Genomic DNA, 18,781 nt, shown 5'->3' with positions numbered 1-18,781 from the left:
CGTATGTAACTATTTTTAAACGCTGTAAATTTAAACAAAAAGCTAGAATTTTGTTATCACGCGCTTTTGTCGTCTGGTTGAAATGTGGGTAATGTGTGCTAAACGTGCGATTACAGATATCCGACCAGGCATGTAATATCTACCTAGGTAGGTACGGGAGAGTAAATTAAAAAACAACCAGCACTGAGTAAATATGCAGCCGGAGTATTGACATAAAGGATTGCAGAATTCTTTGTTAAATTTCCTAGAGACAATGTACGATATATACGGAGCATAAATTGCTGAAGCCGACAAAATTTCAGAAACTCTCGAATACTATCAGAGCTCCAGGATGCCAAGATCACCAATTGAGACTGCAATGCGACTTCCTCTTAACTCTTCCGATGTAAGGACCACATCTAAAGGTGATATTATTATCAGTGCTATCGTAAGCTTCGGTGTGTATTATGATTTGCCGTTCATCGATCGGACATTCTCATGTATCGTGACTTCCTCTCTTGGGCGATTAATCAACAAGCTTGAGATTATCCTAGAAGGGGCTCAAGGAGCTCCAATATCTCTTTATACAAACAGAAATAACCGATGTTAAGATATTTACGTCAAGAATCTAGCCATCGCTATCTGGCACAGCCAGATACGTAGGGGGCTTTTGCTGGTCTCAACCGTGTACTTGGATCTGGATATAAGTCCTATGAGAAAGCAAATCTTAGTCTAATTAGCCAATTTTTTTTTTTTAGCAGTTGGTATCTCTACTATAGATCTATATGAAGGCGGTCACGATCCAGAGCATTTATTTCATGTCTTTCGCAGGCTTAGCAACCGTGAACATGGTGACAAAAGATCACTTAGATGCAAAATAAAACCGGACTGGCCTCAGGGGTGATTTAAGTAGAGTTAGGTTTTGAGACACAAAAGGTGTCCAAAGACATTAACATCAAATAGATACATCATTCTGAAAGTTCACGTTCACGCAATTTTAGTTGTGTAGCCTACGTAAAAGAAATTGTAAAATATTCAGTTTCTCATTTTATGATCACATTCTTTTTGAACAATAAACTGTAGTCTCATACAAGGAATTTGAAGACCACATTTCCTACAGAGAATATTTTTTAGTAAGAAAAACTATCGATAGTATATACCTTTCAAATAAGTTTCATGCGAGTTTGTTTTTGCTCCCATATTATTTATAACGACTATATATCAAGAGAGTATTCTGTGTGATGCAAATAATCTCATCGCTGTTATAATTTCAAGGTTTAGACATTGATAGTAGCAAATGGGGAACAGAGCTAAGCTTCAGGAATACTGCCGCCCTACAATGCTCTTTCATTTTATTTTATTTTGAGGCTGGAATTTTAAAGAGGGGTAAAGAATATTACAGATAGATCGTACCCATACATTTGCCAAAGAGATGTCGCTTTATACAGGGGTGTCCCCTGGCCATCCATTTGATAGGCCAGGACATTGTTCGGTGACAGAGCGGAGCAGCTGAAACTAAGAAGGATTATGACGAGAGCTTGCGGTAGGACAAAGTGATTATTCCTACCCTTCAGGTGAGATTCCTTGCCTATAAGTGATATCTATTGATTGGTTGAAGATACATGATCGGCATATGTGCAACCTGTAGTCCAATAACATACAAGCTACATGCTTACAGGCGTGCCGGTGGATGAATTCAGCCCCCACCCGTTGGTCGAAGACCTTGAATTCAGCTTCAGCAAGCTAAGTAGTGCCCCTGGTAAGGCTCGGTAACAATCACCGTATTTATTGCAGCATACACATTTAAGACATTTGACCATTGGGCGCCAGTTCTATACGTCATGGGCGGTCATTGGATATCTCCTCTCAGCTTGTCTCATTTGGTAGCCTAGGAGCTTTCAGCTAAATATGATATATCGAAAACTACGAGACGGCTTCCAAACAAGCGTATTTCCACTGCCAATTCCTTTATACGAGAGTTTCTACTCCTGAGCCTACCAACCTCCCACATGCGTGTCCAAACATCACACATGCATCCATATCTAGATACGACACTGTCGCTACCAATTAAACTCTTTTAGGCTTATTTGGGCATCACTGCGCTAAATTCTCTGCATGGTTATTATTGTTTGGGGCTGCTAAGTAGCCTCCCCTTAGGTTCAATACTACGTAACAATAAGTAGATTGGAAATCCAACTCTCGCATGCAAGACTGTACTGCGATGTCGTGATAATAGGTGAAAACACAAGCTGGAAGAGTTATATCAAGTAAGATATTATTATAGCACAAGGCCGTAATTCAAAATATGAGTGGCATAATATGCCGAATACATGCTTATACGCAGGCACTCTCTTGATGTCATATACCTGCGAGAACATGTGTACATTGAGGCTCGGCGGCATTTGCCTCGTCAACTTGCAGCTGCCAGATAAGATTCCTGAATTATCAGGGCCAAAGAGATTCGAATCTCCGCGGCAGTCGACACATGGGCACTGTGCTACCGAGGACGAAAAGCCTATGTAATACTAATGCCGCTATATTTTTGGCTTGCTTATGGCGGCATCTGGGGGGGGAATAGTCTACCAACAATGTTCCAGGCAACTATGTTTGGCGGTGACGAGAGATCAAATGTCTGAGACGCATATTTCACTACCAAGCCGGATACAACTCGAAAATAGTTTACAGCCTCAGGGCAAGAGGATCTACTTCGTATGGAGCGGATATCATATACACTAAAATAGCCGGGCCAGCCCGTTTTTAGAGAGACAATACTAACTCAAGTAAGTTACCGTGAAGCAGCGGCTATTAGGCCGCTCGGACTAACTACGATCTAGTTCGAAGCTGAAAAGTGCCTGATTCTGACAGCTCGAAAATGATGACCCAATCACGATGTTCCGTCTAGTAGTGAAAATGATAGTCATGGGTCTGCCCTGCAAGGCAACTACCTTAAACGCTCTTCGGCGGCTTGTTTGTGTGTATACGCCTTACACCACCTTAACAGATTGGGTAGTATGTGCTATTCGTGCTACACAGTGTTGGAAGATCACTACTTTTATTAGCAAGCATCAGAGTATACATGTACTTATAATGTTAAGCTGCTTGTATATTGATAGTATCTCAAATCAGGTCCAATTATTAAGGCACTTCCCCATATTATTATTCCAGCCGGCTAAATCGGCTTCCCAAAATCACTACGAAGGCTCCGAAATCATGATGCAGGATTAGAGCTGAGCCATCACAGCCCCAGCAACAGCCCCAATTACGCACATAAAGCTGGCAGTCTTAGACAGCATACCGCCTGACGAAAGGGGAGGTGGCGATGAGGGTGATAACACCTAAACAGAGAAAGTTAAAATACGTTAATTAACAATTGCTATGCAAATATGCCGTTATTAGCTGCAGGGCTTACCTGGTCAATGATATGTACCACACCATTCTCCGTTATGATGTTCGCCTGTGTAATCTTAGCTCCATTGACATAGTATATGCCGTTACGGATTCTGATGACGAGTGTTTCGCCCTTTTGTGTCGTTAACGCAGTTCCATCCTTCAATACAGGCAGATAGCCAGCAAAGCCTCCAACGATGTGATTGGAAATCAGTGAAGCAGTGGATGAGCTGACGGATGGGCCAACATTAGCCGCAGCAAAGGCTGCATTGGAGGGTAGGAAAAGGGTGGCGAATTGCGTGCTCTCCAGGGACTTGGTCAGGTTGCTCCCACTGATTAAGCTGGAGAACGTTGTCTGCCCAAGCGCTTGAGCTGTAGAAGAGATTGACTGGGGCAGGGTGAAGTAGCTATCGCATAGCAAATGTTAAACTCTACTGATAGGGTTACATAGCATGAGTTATGCAAAGGCACCACTTACTTGTCAGTGATGTGGATTATCCCACCCTCAAATGGGACGTCTGCGTGGATGATGTTCGCAATGTTTCCCAAACCAGATGAAATCCTCAGCAGGGATGGTCCAGTGAGGTTAGTCGAAGACGCCCAACGTCTAGTCGGGTTGGTCACATTTGCAGGCCTTGTATCAGAGGTAACAACTTGAGGCTGACCCCCTAGCCCAGGGGAATCAGTACCAGTTGGGATGACGGAACCTGGCTCAGAGCCGCTGGCGGTTTTCAAGTCAGCAAGGTCTTCTGAGCCTTGAATCTCCGCTTTAGCAACATCCGCTGGTGAAGGAGCACGTCTCGCTAGATTTACAGGTGGCGAGACCAAATCTGATGGCGCAAAGACGGTTTGGATCCGGCCAGATTCATACAAGGCGAAAACATCCGGATCCGACTGGATGAAGGTTGCAAATTTGGAGGCGCCAGATGCAACAAGGGCATCTATGAGAGGCAGCTCGGCAAAGACCGAAGTGCTCAAGCCTAGAAGGAGAGCTGCAAAAGACTGCCCACGCATCTTACAATAAGATTTTGGTGGCAATAGAGCTATTGGACACTTGGAAATAGTGGCGTATGGAGCGTTCTTTGAGCTTCCAGAATTGGTAATTGATGAATTGGTTTAAAAGTAGGAGGAGAAGAGGGTTGAAGAACGAGAGCTGTGTAGTCGAGATTCCAAGCTTTTATACGAATTGGCAGTGCTCTTTATAGCCCTCCAAACACCAGGGCTTTCTGATAACCCTGCAAACGGAGTAACCTACTTGTATGTAATATGTAGATAGCCACTAACAGGCATCTTCTCATGGGCTCAAGTATTTTACAATCATGTAGGATTTATTCACAATTGTGAGCCTGAGCCGAGTACATTTTCAGGATGCGGCCAATGGAATGACCCTGAGAGATATCAACAACATTACAGGCCTTATCCTGGTTCCATTAGATTTCCATATTAGTATTAAACGGAAGTAGCTGCATATATCCCCCCGACCAAGCCAATCGTTCCTCAACACATTGCAGCATTAGCGGCTGCGGCTGTAATCGAACAGCACGGCCAGCTTCTACCCCTCGTATGGCTTACCAGACGCTGAATCATTCAGGCTCATACGGCTATCAGCGCAACTGAGTAAAGGATGGTATGTCTCATGTCACTTTTTCTTGGATGAGAGCACTAAATACTGGGCCGCACTCAGCAGCAAACTTAAGGAAGAGGGGAGCCTCTCTATCGGCGGATCTTCAAACCGTTGGCTCTCTGGCTTCACCTCCACCATATTTCCCTTTCTACCCCAACTTGCATTTGGAAATACTCCTTGCTGTTGTTTAACCATGGTTGTTACTACAGTTCCCCAACCTCGAGACACATATCTGCTCTGGAAACGATTCAGTTTTCCAAGCGAGAATGGGCCCAAAAGTGCCTTTGCCGTCCCAACATGGGTTGCCAATCAACTCAACTCTGCCTATTCTGTCATGTTGACGATGCTTATGGCTCAAGCTTGGACAATCATCATTGCACTTGTTTTATACAATCTACTGAGTTGGCGAAGAAAGAACAAGGGAGAGAGCAAGTCATTCCATCCGCTTGTACCAATTCTATGGAACAATAGAGGAGAGCTTATGGGGTCTTTCATGGAGACGTTCAAGTATACCAGAGAAGAGGCCGAAAAGGTTCGCCTGTGGATGGTTGGCATTCTGTTTCTGGTCCTCATCGCATACATTGGGCAAACTGCGTTGTCCATCATCATCCCTCCCCTGATTATTCTCAACAACACGGCCCCGGTCAATCCGAACGCGATATATGTTCCAACAGTAAAAGATGATAATCCTTCGACCGCCGCACTCTATGTCTTGGAAGCTCCATCAGCCCTTCGAGCGGTTGGTAGTACCGGTTCTGCCAAGGAAATAGTCGACCAGAGAGTGGTGATAACTCCTGAGACACTAGGGGAGTCTAACATCAGCATCAGTTACAATTATGATGTTACGGGGGCAGATTTTGGACTACAAAAATATCCCGAGCTTACGCTGAGCGTCATTGGCTCGTGTTTTACTGATTATAGCTTCTTCGTGAAGACAACTACTTCTGCTCCCTATCTCGTGGACTGGTACACTATCTTTAACAAAACCGAATCCGCTTCGCTGTTTGATGGTCGAGAGCCCGTCGCCTTTTTCTACCCAGGTGATAGCTCAATCAAAGGCACCCTCGAAACCAGCAACGCCACATGGGCGGCACTCATATCTTCTACCCAAAGAAGTAGCTTCACCGCGGGGACAGACCCGTGGTATCTCACCGAACCGATACCAAACTCAAATACAGACACTGCCTACCGAGTACGCAGTGCGCGCCCTGTATTATCTTGCTGGGAAGATAATGTATGGTCGTACAAGGGTCACAACAGCACCGTCTCAGGACTCAATAGCACTCTACTTCCTGGCCTTGAGCTTTCGTTAGGCGTGCAACTTATCTTTTCCGCCCATCTCTTCCAACCAATGATCCTTACTGTAGCCTCACATCTTGGGCTCTCGGCGCTACTATCTACAACCACCGCCGTCTCCCAAATCTTCGATGCCAGTGCCAGCAGCATACAAAACGATTTAACACGCCTTGTTCAAGCTGCATTTATTGCAACCTCCAATGTGCTGACTGATACTACGCTATACCCGCCCGGCTCTGATCAGAAGCTGGCAAATTTGGTTGCAGGCTCAAATGGCGTTGATGATTTCGTTGTTTGGAGTCCTGATGCCTCAGCACTGTCGATGACAGTCCTTATCACCATTCCGAGTCTTCTAGCAGGCGTGTGGATACTTGCTACTCTGCTACTACTGCTGACTCCTGTTCGAATAATCAACGGTTTGGACTCCGGTATTATGTTCTCATTCATCAAAAAGGAAAATCCAGCTTTTAACCCAGTACATCATGATAAGCCTGGGGTGACTTTGCAAGAGTAAGAATCTCTTTCGATATTATCTTACGCCGACTCTCTTTTATGATCCGCGCTAACATGCCAATAGGTCTTCAAAAAATTCAGATGTAGAGAAAGGCTCTCAATTAACGGGAAATGACAAAAAGGAGCCGGCGCAGACGACAGAAGCTCTGATAACATCGCTCGATACAGAGTGATCATAATAAGGAAGCTAAGAATTAATGAGATCCCACAAACTTTGCTGCAGGAACTTTTTTCTATTATTAGCTGGCCAATCTTTAGTTAAAAAAACAAAAACATGTTCATGGAAATTCGGTATAAGCAAAATTGATTATCCCAGCCTCATTTGCGAGACTTTACTACTGTAATGGAAAATTACAAGCTTGATTCAGAATAATTATAGCTTCATATAACAGAGCTTTTTATAACGCTTATTGCTTTTCTATTCAGTAGGCTTTGTGGAAACTATTGAGTATTTTTAAAAGAGCCAGTCCCAGCATAACATGAATCACTGTCGCCAAAAAGCACGCTGAGCCTCCATTTAAGAACGTAGCGCGTATAATTGAACATTTTTGACCGACTCCCAGACCGCTTCTCTGAATCGCACAATTTTGTTTGCTCTTTTTGTGCCCCTACTTGCTTTTCTGCAATTAACGTTCTAGTGCAAAGAGCGTTAGCACCACATTTGACATAAAAGAGTTTGGTGTTCTTGCGTTCAAATAGAAACGTTGGCTCACTTGACTCCCAACACTAACTTCCTTGGATCTTTTGATGAAGAAAGAGATTTTCAAGTCGTTCAGAAGCGGGAATCTGATGCAATATCTGCATAAAAGAGAAGGGATCTCCGCTATCTCTACATTTCCTCTCTCGAAAGCGAAGTCCCTCCTGGAACTCGGATGTGCGGCGCAAAAGAGGTATATTGCAGCCAAAGTGACTGTGTCCAGCCCGTTGGATGGTATATCATTGAGCCATGTGATCTATTTACTACAACCAACTCTGCAACAACGCTTAAAACTTTTGACAGTGCTGTCTGGAGCTTGAACTGGAACACTACCACATGCGGCTGCTCTGTACCAAGAGTTCTGAGGAGACAGAGATGCAGGTACAGAACTTGTAACAAGTGCGCTTGGATTGCATTGAATTCGACGTTTTCAACTATGCAGCAGTGGGCTGAGAGTGCTAAGGAATATCCGGAATGGTGGACACAAAGCAAAGCCGACTACTTGTTGTTTCGAAGGACGAAGATGAGGTTAAAAAGCGACTACCAGCTTTCTCAAGGAAAGAATGGCAAGCAGCAGACTATAGGCCTTCAGAAGAATTTGGCTACTACCGACAGGCTTCAAAGTGGAACAACAAGCATCTTGTCGAATATGGCAGAGACAGCTACTTCGCTACAATGGCCCCCCTTAGAGATCTTTATTGATGATCATTTTAACATCCCCAACTCAGTTCTGTATCGAGTCCCAGAAGCAACACGTGGAGACAAACAGGGTGGCGGAGCGGAAGACAAATCTATGACAGCGCAAAAGTTGCAGGTGCCTGCCGCGTTAGATTTCACTTTAGAAGCACCAAACACTGCATCCGAGGTCGGCATGGTCTCTTATTTTGACTACCCTCCAGATGCTTTGCCGCAAAATATGCATCTGCCATCACAGCCCATCTCAACATTCCAAGAATGCTGGGATAAGGGAGAACAGGCCAATCAACTTACTCGGCTGCATACTAAATTCTTGCCACAGACATCGGATGTACAACACGCGGAGTTTGATTTCAACGACCCATTCTGGACGAATGTATTTGGCTCGAGTAGTGATTCAGCTTTAAAGGGGGATACATGAACACATATCAAGCGAAAGGCAGATGAAAGCATTCAACGTAAAAGTTATTTCTATGGTATAATTTTATCTAGAGATAGAAGATGTCTATATGCAATGGGTTGACCTACTATCAACAAGACGAACGCAAAGGGTTTTGATAGAATCGATTAGACAGTCAATACCCCAGGTCGAAATAAAAAAAAGTCGCAGGAGTTTATAATTCCAAAATCTGTAAGACGTAGAAGCAGTTCTTACTTCAAGTCATCTCTTATGAGGCCAAACGCAACGTCGTCCATAAGCTTTCCATTCTTTTCAACAACCCCTCTTCCCCTTCCCTCTATCACAAAGCCGCATCTCTGTAACAGTTTCTGGCTTGCTATGTTGTTCTCATACGTACGAGCTTGTATGCGGTTCAATAATGGCCAAGTATTGAACACCCATCTTGTGAATGCTGTAATCGCCTCAGAGCCATAACCTTGGCGCCACACTATCGGAGAAAGATAGTAGCCCATATCCCACGTTCGGTAGAATATGTCGGTCAATTGATGTGTTCCAACACCGCCGATGATAAGTGGCTCCGTGGTTGAAGGATTTCCTGGAAATCCTGGCTTCAAGACGATGGCCAACGAGTGTGGGTATTGTGCTGTATCGTCATCATGGAAGGTTTGTTTAATGAAACTCTCAGCGTCGGCAACGGTGTACGGGCTGGCGAAGCGATCACTCATGAAGGTTGCAATTTCTTCATGGTTTGCAGCCATTGACAGAGCTGGGGCATCTGATAATAGATATCGCCGTATGATGAGTCTTTCAGTTTCGACTAATATGGTTCCTGGATCGCTGCTCGGCGGGCATGACGATGGGAGGATTCGATTCATTTCTTTTCTAGGCATGGTGACAAATTCCAATAGGCTGGGCCTTGGTTAAGAGCTTAGATCGATATAATGGTCGAAAACCTTTTATTTGTCATGTCAACACTCAAAGGTTGTGTGAAGTGGTCGTTTATAACTTGAAGGATCGATGGGTGTGACTCACTCACTTACACATATTATCGCCGATGTCGACTGGTAGCGAAGTGGCGCGTGACTCAAATTCTTTCGTTACATTTCGTATAATAGGGGTTTATTTCTGATATAGTATTGCAAACGTATTCATATCAATTTTTAATATCAATTCAAATATTAATTCCATGCGCATTTGGATGCCGTTAATTATCTTGTGTCTCAACCATTCCTTCGTTTTACATTGAGTATCCGAAAAAGCCCGCGGATGTACGAGCAGTTTGAGGAGTCGTTTAATGGTGTCCTACTAATTTAAACGCAAAGAGATAAATGAATAATTAATTCACTGAAACCCCGTTTCTAAAGAAGTTGAGGCGTGTTGTGTGTAAACTGCAACAAACTCATGAGATTTCAATGTTTGGGCAGGCATTATTAGAGTATGCATCCCTCTATAACATGCTCGCCATACCAGTTACAAATAGCTAGGGAACTAAGTGTTTTCTTCTACCACCTTTACACAAGGAAATTATTGCTATGCTTTCTTACTATTAATATAACTTTTTTTCTCAAAAGCAAGACGAGTTTTCAAAGTTAGCATTCATATATTACTGGAGAGACGCCAAGCCCAGCTCCAAGTACCTAGGTACCTGCACTTACAAGACACAGATTTAGGTGGGGTGGTTGAGCTGCGAAATGTGTACACAATGAGGGCACAATGACAAATCTGTCTCTATAAAAAAAATTTCAGGATACTAAAAAGTTCAAAGCTGATTACAATCTCTGTAGGCTTCGTAATATATCCAATTCAATCACAATGATGATTTACTTTGATACCTGTGTAAATAAATGAGATGCGCCATCGCGCAGTCCAATCAGCAGTCCGCAATTGGCAAAATCGCTCCAGCTATAGCGCAAAAATAATATCCCGGCGCCCCACCATCACGGAACTTGCGAGCTTCCCCGTTTCTTCAGTTCCGAGAGGCATGACGGCCACGACTCCGAAAGCGAGCATCGTCAGTCTAACCAGCCATTGATCTCGGGCTAGAGGCTCTACTGGGCATTTGAAGCTCTTCCGACCGGCCCTCGCCCTCCTTCGCAATGGTCCCATCCCTCCACAGACTCGTTGGCACCGGCGCCAGGCGACTATGCCTGCGACCTGCGACAACATCTCTTGCCACTCGACCCTTCACAGCATCAGCTTTCCGACGATATGCGAGCCAAGAGCAGGTTGGCACGCGAATTGTTCCCACGGACGAGCACTTCAACCTGACCGGCGACCCCTACGGTTTCCCTTCCAAGTCCGAGAGCGCCAAGTCCGAGAGCAGCGCCCAAAAGCCGCTCGAAAACAGCGTCGAGGATCGCAAAGTCAGACACTACACTGTCAACTTCGGACCCCAGCATCCCGCCGCCCACGGTGTGTTGCGATTGATTCTCGAGCTCAGTGGTGAAGAAATCATCCGAGCCGATCCTCACGTCGGCCTGCTGCACCGAGGAACGGAAAAGTTGATCGAGTACAAGACCTATCTTCAGGCTCTGCCATACTTCGACCGTTTGGACTATGTCTCCATGATGACAAACGAGCAATGCTTTGCTCTTGCTGTCGAGAAGCTTCTGAACATTGAGATCCCCGACCGTGCCAAGTACATCCGAACTCTCTTTGGCGAAATCACCCGTGTCCTGAACCATCTGATGTCCGTCCTTTCACACGCCATGGACGTTGGTGCTTTGACACCTTTCCTGTGGGGTTTCGAGGAGCGAGAAAAGCTCATGGTATGCGATTAGCTCAATTTGAAAGCAGAAAAATCGTAGATTGGGTGGTATGGCTAATTGACTTTGGATAGGAATTCTATGAGCGTGTTTCTGGTGCTCGTCTTCACGCCGCCTACGTTCGTCCCGGAGGTGTTCACCAGGATATTCCCATCGGACTGCTGGATGATATCTACCAGTGGGCTACCCAGTTCGGAGACCGCATTGACGAGACTGAGGAGATGCTTACTGATAACCGTATCTGGATTGAGCGTCTGAGAGGTGTTGGTGTTGTCTCTGCTGCTGATGCTCTGAACCTTTCTTTCACTGGTGTCATGCTCCGCGGCTCCGGCATTCCTTTTGATATCCGAAAGAACCAGCCATATGACGCCTACGACAAGGTCGAGTTCGATGTCCCTGTTGGCACCAACGGTGACTGCTACGACCGATACCTGTGCAGAATGGAGGAGTTCAGACAGTCACTGCGCATCATCCACCAGTGCCTGAACCAGATGCCTGCCGGCCCCGTCCGCGTCGAGGACTACAAGATTTCACCTCCTCCCCGAACTGCCATGAAGGAGAACATGGAGGCTCTGATCCACCACTTCCTGCTTTACACCAAGGGCTACGCCGTTCCTCCTGGGGAGACCTACTCTGCTATCGAGGCCCCCAAGGGTGAGATGGGAGTCTACGTGGTCAGCGACGGCAGCGAGCGCCCTTACAGATGCCACATCCGCGCTCCTGGCTTTGCTCACCTGGGTGGTTTCGATCACGTCGCCAAGGGTCACTTGTTGGCTGATGCGGTCGCTGTAATTGGTACTATGGATCTTGTGTTTGGTACGTATCATCAACATGAAGCAGAATTATATCTTGAGAAATTCACTAACTTGGATGTACAGGTGAGGTTGACAGGTAAAGGGAATGGGGTGGAAGGCAAAAATATTAGAATTACGTTTTCTTTGTCTGTAGCCATAGCTGACTGGGAGAACTTCGTAAATACTCTCCAGAATTTTGTTATGTTCATGTTCGGTGGCCCCTCAAGTCATTTTTAAAATGTGGTGAATGCACGATTTCTAAATGCTCTATTGATGTTATATTGATACAAGGGGGTTTATTTAGCTACCCATGGAGGCAAAGGATAGAAGAAATTCAGGTGGATCGGGGAAGACAATTTCTATACAGCTGTAGCTGCAGACGATCAAACCTTCACTCCTCGACCAGAAGCCTGTTCCATGAAGAAATTCTTCAGTGGCCCGAGAGCGTTGGCAGCCTTCAAGCCAAGCGACCTCAGGGGGATCAAAGGCCCACTTCCCACGGAATACAGCTTATGAAGCTTATCGCATACTCCCATCAAGACATGGTTCGCAGCATATCTCTCGCTGTTGTACGACTCCAGAGACATCTGTGTTCCCAAATCCTGGCCATGAGCCACGGCATACTCGATCGCCTTGACCAAGCTCTGAATATCTCCCTGTCCTTGGTTCAGGCCCTGTCCCGCCAAGGGATGGACAGTGTGTGCTGCGTCGCCAACAAGAGCAACGCGTTCGCCGATATAAGTATCCGCATGTCGCAACTTCAAAGGGAATGATGCGATGCTGCCCTCCTGAACACCAACCGCGAGCTGTGGGATTGCACTGGAGTCGAAAGGTGTGTGCTGCGTTCGCCATGCAAGCTCTTCCTCTTGACCCGTAGCCTGAGTATGCATATAAGCCAAATCAACGGGACTGAGTCGAAACGCTGCATTCACCAGAGCGATGAACTCTTTGGCAGGTAGCTTTTTCAACAGGGCGGCATTCTCAGGCGTCGTTGACCAGACTAAAGTTGCATGATTTCCAGGTAGCGGAAGCATGGCAACAGGCCCAGTCGGAAGGAAACGCTGGTATGCGGTTTTGTGATATTCGCCTCCCCATCCATCCCCCTCCAACTCCAGTGTTGCGACAACTCCATGTCTATTATAGTCCCATCCTCGACTCTCAATACGTGCAAAGGATCGCACAGGGCTGTTGGCGCCGTCGGCTCCTACGAGAAGTCGTGCAGCTAGAGACTTGCCACCCTGCAAGTGCACGATGGGCCACTCTCTGAGATCCATCTCTTCGGATTCTCCTCCAAGGGTAATCTTTTCAACCCTTGAAGAATCAAACACATCGACTCCTCCAAGCTCCTTGATTCTCTTCAAAAGACCAGATGTGATATTTAGATTCTCAGTCATGTACGCGATAACATTTCCCGTACTGGGAGAGAACCCGGGTTGCAAGTCAAACTCTATGCGCGCATCCGTTACGCCGTCCCAGACCTGCATCTCGTGAAACTCTTGGATACGACTGCGCTGCATGTGTCGCCATGCTCCTATGGTGTTGAGATATTGGGCAGTCGTAGGCGTAAGGGAGCTGCATCGGTTGGAGAATTGGGTGGGCGGTAGAGATAGAGAAGCTGTCTTGGAAAGGTCTTGCGCTTCAACGAGGGCGACACGAAGGCGAGAGGTTGTAGGATTGGCGCCTGAATTTATAAATAAAAGTCATTAGTACTAAATTTACTGCAAGTATCAAAAGCATAAAAGAGCTATCAAGGTCCCTCTTACGCAGCGCAGTGAGAAGACTCAGCCCAGCTGGGCCACCTCCAATGCAAACCAGATCATAGATATCTTCAGAAGTGGGCTGAGAAGAGGTTGTGGCATAGTATCGTCGATAAGAAGTCGAATTGCGCGCTTGGCGGGAGCAACTGCGGCAAACAAAGCGAGGACTCGCTATCAGAGCTCGGCTTGACGCCATTGTGAAGGTGCAGCTGCGTGTTTCGGCGCTCAATGGCAGATGCGACACAAAAGCGTCTCTGGATCATGCATGAAGCTCACATTTCCATCCCACATCGCATGACGGAACTCGCTGTGGCGGGGTGTGGCGCAACCTCAGATGTGGCGGTGCACGCGCCACTGCAGGCAGAGCTTCGTAGCCTAGATCTCGCCCATGTGGCATGCCCCAACGCTGAAAAATAGCTTTGGTGTGGGCCTTGCTTTTTTTTCTCAGCAAGGCTCCAGTTGTTGCCACAGACAACGGCGCTACGTATGTGCGGCGACAAGGCCATTCACACATACATTTCGACCACCAGCAATAGAATATCGCACTTTTTTGTTTCTTCACTTAATCAACCCTTGCAGTCGGATCCTTGGTTGCCGTGCCTCGTCTGAGAAACATAAAAAGCTCTGCCTTTTAATTTCGCGACTAGGAGTTGAGACCGGAAACTAGTTTCACATTTGGAGCCCCCCGGCTTTTTTTATTCTGGGGCACCGTCACTGTTTTGAAAGCCGCTGCTGTTTTATTGCCAGCTAGCTGTCAAGTTCGAGACAAGCCGGCGCAATTATCCACGGCGCTCCGCATTCCTTTACTTCTATCGCATATTTGTTCTCTTCTTCGTCATATACAATTGAGATATTTTTCGTTTCAAAGCCTCCCAACAAATTGCTGGCCACGAAACCAAGCAAAAATGGCCGACGCAGACGACTATCTCCAAGAGGGCTTCGACCCACGCAGCGTTACCGTTCCGCGACTGCGCTCCATCCTCGTTACGCACAACGTCGAGTATCCCGCCACTGCGAAAAAGCCCCAGCTGGTCGAGCTCGTTGAGGAGCATGTTCTGCCGCAGCTCCCCAAGCTGCGCGCTCAACGCGCCCGCGCGAAGCGGTCCAGCATGGGCATCGTGAATGCGGGCAGCGCAGAAGACAACGGATGGGACGACACCGAGTTGAAGCCTACGCCAGCCAAATCGCGTCGATCAGCATCGCCTCGAAAGGCCTCGTCCAAGGTCAAGCGCGAAGAGGAAGAGACAGCGCAGACGCCCGTTAAGAGCCAGCCGAAGCGCAGTTCGCGAACCACCAGCCGCTCAGTGAGCCGACAGTCATCACACTATGAGGAAGATGAGGCGCCACAGTATGAGGCGCCCAGGTCGACGCGCCGCTCTCAATCTCAGAGATCTGCAACACCGAAAATCAAAGACGAGCCGGAAGTAGAGGAAGACACTCCCATCTCGTCCCACTACACTGCCACTCCTGTTGCTGCTACGCCCTACGCACCTACGCCCTATTACAGTGCGCTGAAATCTGCTGCGCCGCCATCTACCGTCTCTACTATTGGAACTGCTGCTCCCTATGAGGAAGAAGAAGAGAGCGTCTTTAGTGATGACAATCCATTCCAGAGGGGCTCTCCCGCCGTCAAGACACCGAGCCGCAGACGACCGGGTTTCGAGGAGATCCTTAGAAGCGAAAAGCCAGGCACCCGAAGACGTCAAGATGAGTTCATTGAGCCTTTATCCATCGAACGGCCGTCCACCACTGCGAGATCTCAGGTACTGTCTTCTTCTAAGTTGAGACACAGGACGCCAGATTGGTCAGTGGATGCTGGCGAGGAATTTACACCTGATGCGCAGCTGGAGCTCGAGGAGGCAGCCAGGAGGGGAGAGGCCGAGATTGTGCCTCGGAGACAGCCAAAGCCTGCCCGCAAGTCAAGCCTGAGGACACCCTTCTTCGTCCTCTTTATTTCTCTGCTCGGCGTCTACTTAGCCTGGTATCGACAGGAAAAAGTTGCCGTTGGCTACTGCGGGCTCGGCCGACCAGCGACAGAGATCATTCCCCCGGATGTTCCAGTACCCGATTTTATAATCCCATTCGTGGAGCCTCAGTGTGAGCCATGCCCTTCACACGCCTACTGCTACGAGGATTTCTCCGTCCGCTGCCACAGCGACTTCGTCCTCAAGCCCCACCCTCTGTCTTTCGGCGGCCTTGTCCCACTTCCACCCACCTGCGAGCCAGATGGCGAGAAGGCCCGCCGAGTCCAGGCAGTTGCTGATAAGGCCATTGAAGAGCTGCGCGAACGCCGCGCCAAGTATGAATGTGGCGAATTGGTCGACGAAACCGGCGCCCAAGCCAGCTCTCCTGCCATCGCTGAAGAGGAGCTCAAGTCGACTGTGAGCAGGAAGCGCAGCAAGAGGCTGAACAGCGATGAGTTTGAAGATCTCTGGGTGGCTGCCATTGGCGAAATCACCACTCGTGAAGAAGTGATTGTGGAGATCGCAACGACTACGTAAGTTCTACATAACCTTCCCTTTTCTCTATGGGGTCTCAAGCTTCGGCTTTAAACCACCAAAATTCCCCCAATTTTCAATTTCTTTTTTTCTGACATAACAGCTAATCAGATCCACGATTGACCCAACAGACCGTCCAGTCCCTCAGCCCTTTCAAACCGCAAGCTATCGTCCAGCTCTCTCGCTCGCCTTCCGATCACCTGTGCGCTCAAACGCTCCGTCCGCCTCGGGCTGGCAAGATATCGACTCCCAATTGGACTTTTAATGTCCGTCACGCTGGCGGTTTTCTACCTACGGGCTCGATACCGCCAACACGTGGCGTATTCGGCGCAAGTTCCGGCTTTGGTCGACCTAGTCTTGGATAGACTGGCTAACCAGAAGGAGCTGGGCGCTGAAGATATAGATGATCCTTGGTTGTTTTTGCCCAATCTGAGAGACGATGTGCTTCGATCCGTTCATAAAGTGGCTGAGAGAGAGAGAATTTGGCAAAGAGTTAAGAAAGTCGTTGAGCAGAACAGCAATGTTCGTACCGGCCAACGAGAAGGCCGGAGCGGCGAGGTTGGCCGAGCCTGGGAGTGGATTGGCCCTATTAATGGTGATGGAGCCCGTAGAAGGCGGATGAGTGGCAAATGGACGCGAGATCTAATTGCTGATTCACCGGCCTCAGCGGTAGAGAGCAAGCAGTGGACAGAGGGAAGGCCAATTTATTAGTATTGGAAGTGAGGTGTTTTGCTTTTGCTTGGTTGGGTTATATGTTCATTCAACTGGTACTTTTTTTTTTCGGGAAGGATCAATTATTGTTTTTCGTCCAACCGCTGTATTTATTATCTATCACCAACTTATGTTTATAATGCGTGTATGTTTTTACTTAGTGTTGGATTGGGTAGGGTACCTAGGTAGATATCAGTAGTATCAATTTGAATAGCTTCAAACAATAACAGCAGCCCCTTTTTCAATTTAGCCACTGTCCTAGTTTTATCATTATTTCATGAGATCCGCATTGATCTCGTCCAAAAGATTTATTTTTGTGTTACATGTTTAAGAAAAATCTTTTATTGCCAACTCCACCCGCCAACCATAAAAATACAAGAGTATATATATACCTCACACTCGAAATCCTCCCTCTTCATCATCTAGACTAGTAACTAGGACGGCATGCACTCATCATCTCAGTCAAAATTTATTTTTGAAGACGAATATATATCGACTAGTGTCTTGATTGATTGGCTAATTGCACAGGTGCTATTATATGCACAGGGGGGTTTATTTCGTGACAAAAGAAAAAAATTGCGAGGACCTTGAATCTAGACTCTAGTAATTTTTTTTGTCATCTATTTGGCAGAAGAAACGATCTCTGTTGGAAGGTATTAGCAAAAGTTGCAACATGTAAATTGCAGCCATTCATGGCGTCTGGTGTACACATACTCTCAACGTCAGCGACGCTCTGCTGCAGAATCTGCTGCAGGACCTTGGGGTTCTCGAGCTCCTTCTGGACCTTGGCGATGATGGAAGCAGCCAGCTCCTTCTGCTGTCGCTGCTTGACCTGACCCTCGTAGCGGACCCAGGAGTCGAGGACAGTCTTGGCCTCAGCAGCCAGAGCAGTCTTCTGCTCGAGCTCGAAAGCCTCAGCCTCAAGCTTGGCAGTCTCCTACACAACAAGTATTAACATTTGTCGCACCAACGACACTAGCCAGGCTCTCAATTCCTTACCTTGGAGACCTCGAAGAGGGCCTTGGTGATGTCAACAACGCCGCTCATCTGCTTGACGTCCTCAATGCGGGTCTTGACGGCCTCGGTGTGGTCAGCGCGGGCGCTGTTGAGGATGTTCTTGATCTTCTCGTTCTGAGCCTCAGCCCACTCCTTGTAGGCAGGGCCACCGTACTTGAGCAGACCAGTCCAGACAGCCAACAAGCAGACGGCAACGACAGTCTCCTCGTTCATGACGTAGTACTCATTGCTGAGGGCATAGACGCTGAGACCGGCGGCACCGCTGAGGAAAGCGGACTTGCTGATCAGGTTGCTGCCGGGGAGGGCATCGATGATGCTCTGGGCCTTCTTCTTGGGCTCCTCGGCGGGGACGTTGCTGGAGTATCGAACTGCAGCAGCAGAGATCGTAGGGGCCGCTCGGGAGATGGAGGATCGGAGGAGGGGAGCGCCTGTATATTTTCATTGCGTTTATTGCGCACTTGGTCAGCCTCGGCGCACCAATGGACCTGGCGTCAGCGGGTTTTCGTAACTGCGACACATACCGACAGCGCTTCGTACCAAGCGAGACGCCATTGTGAGATGATTTCGGACGGGGTATCTCGGCCTTGTCATATAAATCGATCGGAAGCTGGGAATGAGGTTTGAGGTTTTATCGCGCTAGTTCGGTA

At 47.5% G+C, this 18,781-nt stretch overlaps 8 protein-coding genes across 8 annotated transcripts; 4 read left to right on the top strand and 4 right to left on the bottom strand.

Moving 5' to 3' along the window:
• Positions 1-3,064: 3,064 nt before the first annotated feature.
• On the bottom strand, positions 3,065-4,592 carry GGI43DRAFT_393181 (fasciclin domain-containing protein). Its single transcript, XM_083204641.1, has 3 exons — positions 3,845-4,592; positions 3,389-3,773; positions 3,065-3,314 (listed from the first exon to the last, which is right to left on the bottom strand). The coding sequence occupies exons 1-3, from the start codon at positions 4,378-4,380 to the stop codon at positions 3,201-3,203; spliced, it is 1,035 nt and encodes a 344-aa protein (XP_083064908.1). The 5' UTR covers positions 4,381-4,592; the 3' UTR covers positions 3,065-3,200.
• Positions 4,593-4,946: 354 nt separating this feature from the next.
• Positions 4,947-7,209, top strand: GGI43DRAFT_393178 (uncharacterized protein). The gene is made up of 2 exons (XM_083204640.1): positions 4,947-6,796; positions 6,864-7,209. The coding sequence occupies exons 1-2, from the start codon at positions 5,184-5,186 to the stop codon at positions 6,970-6,972; spliced, it is 1,722 nt and encodes a 573-aa protein (XP_083064907.1). The 5' UTR covers positions 4,947-5,183; the 3' UTR covers positions 6,973-7,209.
• Positions 7,210-8,019: 810 nt separating this feature from the next.
• GGI43DRAFT_379454 (uncharacterized protein) lies at positions 8,020-8,613 on the top strand (the record flags this gene model as incomplete). The annotated part of the gene is made up of 1 exon (XM_083202843.1): positions 8,020-8,613. The coding sequence occupies one exon, from the start codon at positions 8,020-8,022 to the stop codon at positions 8,611-8,613; it is 594 nt and encodes a 197-aa protein (XP_083064906.1).
• A 90-nt stretch (positions 8,614-8,703) lies between these two features.
• On the bottom strand, positions 8,704-9,482 carry GGI43DRAFT_429524 (acyl-CoA N-acyltransferase; the record flags this gene model as incomplete). The annotated part of the gene is made up of 1 exon (XM_083209125.1): positions 8,704-9,482. One exon carries the CDS (start codon positions 9,480-9,482, stop codon positions 8,844-8,846), a length of 639 nt encoding a protein of 212 aa, XP_083064905.1. The 3' UTR covers positions 8,704-8,843.
• A 1,206-nt stretch (positions 9,483-10,688) lies between these two features.
• GGI43DRAFT_379452 (nife hydrogenase-like protein) lies at positions 10,689-12,252 on the top strand (the record flags this gene model as incomplete). The annotated part of the gene is made up of 3 exons (XM_083202842.1): positions 10,689-11,360; positions 11,432-12,173; positions 12,236-12,252. The coding sequence occupies 3 exons, from the start codon at positions 10,689-10,691 to the stop codon at positions 12,250-12,252; spliced, it is 1,431 nt and encodes a 476-aa protein (XP_083064904.1).
• A 209-nt stretch (positions 12,253-12,461) lies between these two features.
• On the bottom strand, positions 12,462-14,200 carry GGI43DRAFT_149526 (uncharacterized protein). The gene is made up of 2 exons (XM_083199410.1): positions 13,915-14,200; positions 12,462-13,832 (listed from the first exon to the last, which is right to left on the bottom strand). The coding sequence occupies exons 1-2, from the start codon at positions 14,102-14,104 to the stop codon at positions 12,535-12,537; spliced, it is 1,488 nt and encodes a 495-aa protein (XP_083064903.1). The 5' UTR covers positions 14,105-14,200; the 3' UTR covers positions 12,462-12,534.
• On the top strand, positions 14,175-17,341 carry GGI43DRAFT_393173 (Man1-Src1p-C-terminal domain-containing protein). Its single transcript, XM_083204639.1, has 2 exons — positions 14,175-16,405; positions 16,538-17,341. Exons 1-2 carry the CDS (start codon positions 14,814-14,816, stop codon positions 17,115-17,117), a joined length of 2,172 nt encoding a protein of 723 aa, XP_083064902.1. The 5' UTR covers positions 14,175-14,813; the 3' UTR covers positions 17,118-17,341.
• GGI43DRAFT_393171 (F1F0 ATP synthase subunit 4) lies at positions 17,304-18,780 on the bottom strand. Its single transcript, XM_083204638.1, has 4 exons — positions 18,656-18,780; positions 18,117-18,562; positions 17,832-18,054; positions 17,304-17,760 (listed from the first exon to the last, which is right to left on the bottom strand). Exons 1-4 carry the CDS (start codon positions 18,723-18,725, stop codon positions 17,738-17,740), a joined length of 762 nt encoding a protein of 253 aa, XP_083064901.1. The 5' UTR covers positions 18,726-18,780; the 3' UTR covers positions 17,304-17,737.
• Position 18,781: the final 1 nt, after the last annotated feature.

This window comes from Trichoderma evansii (genome assembly GCF_050947405.1).
Source record: "Trichoderma evansii strain SZMC 28006 chromosome Unknown GGI43scaffold_2, whole genome shotgun sequence".
Taxonomy (NCBI): Eukaryota; Fungi; Ascomycota; class Sordariomycetes; order Hypocreales; family Hypocreaceae; genus Trichoderma; species Trichoderma evansii.
This window is presented reverse-complemented; position numbering and strand designations above follow the sequence as displayed.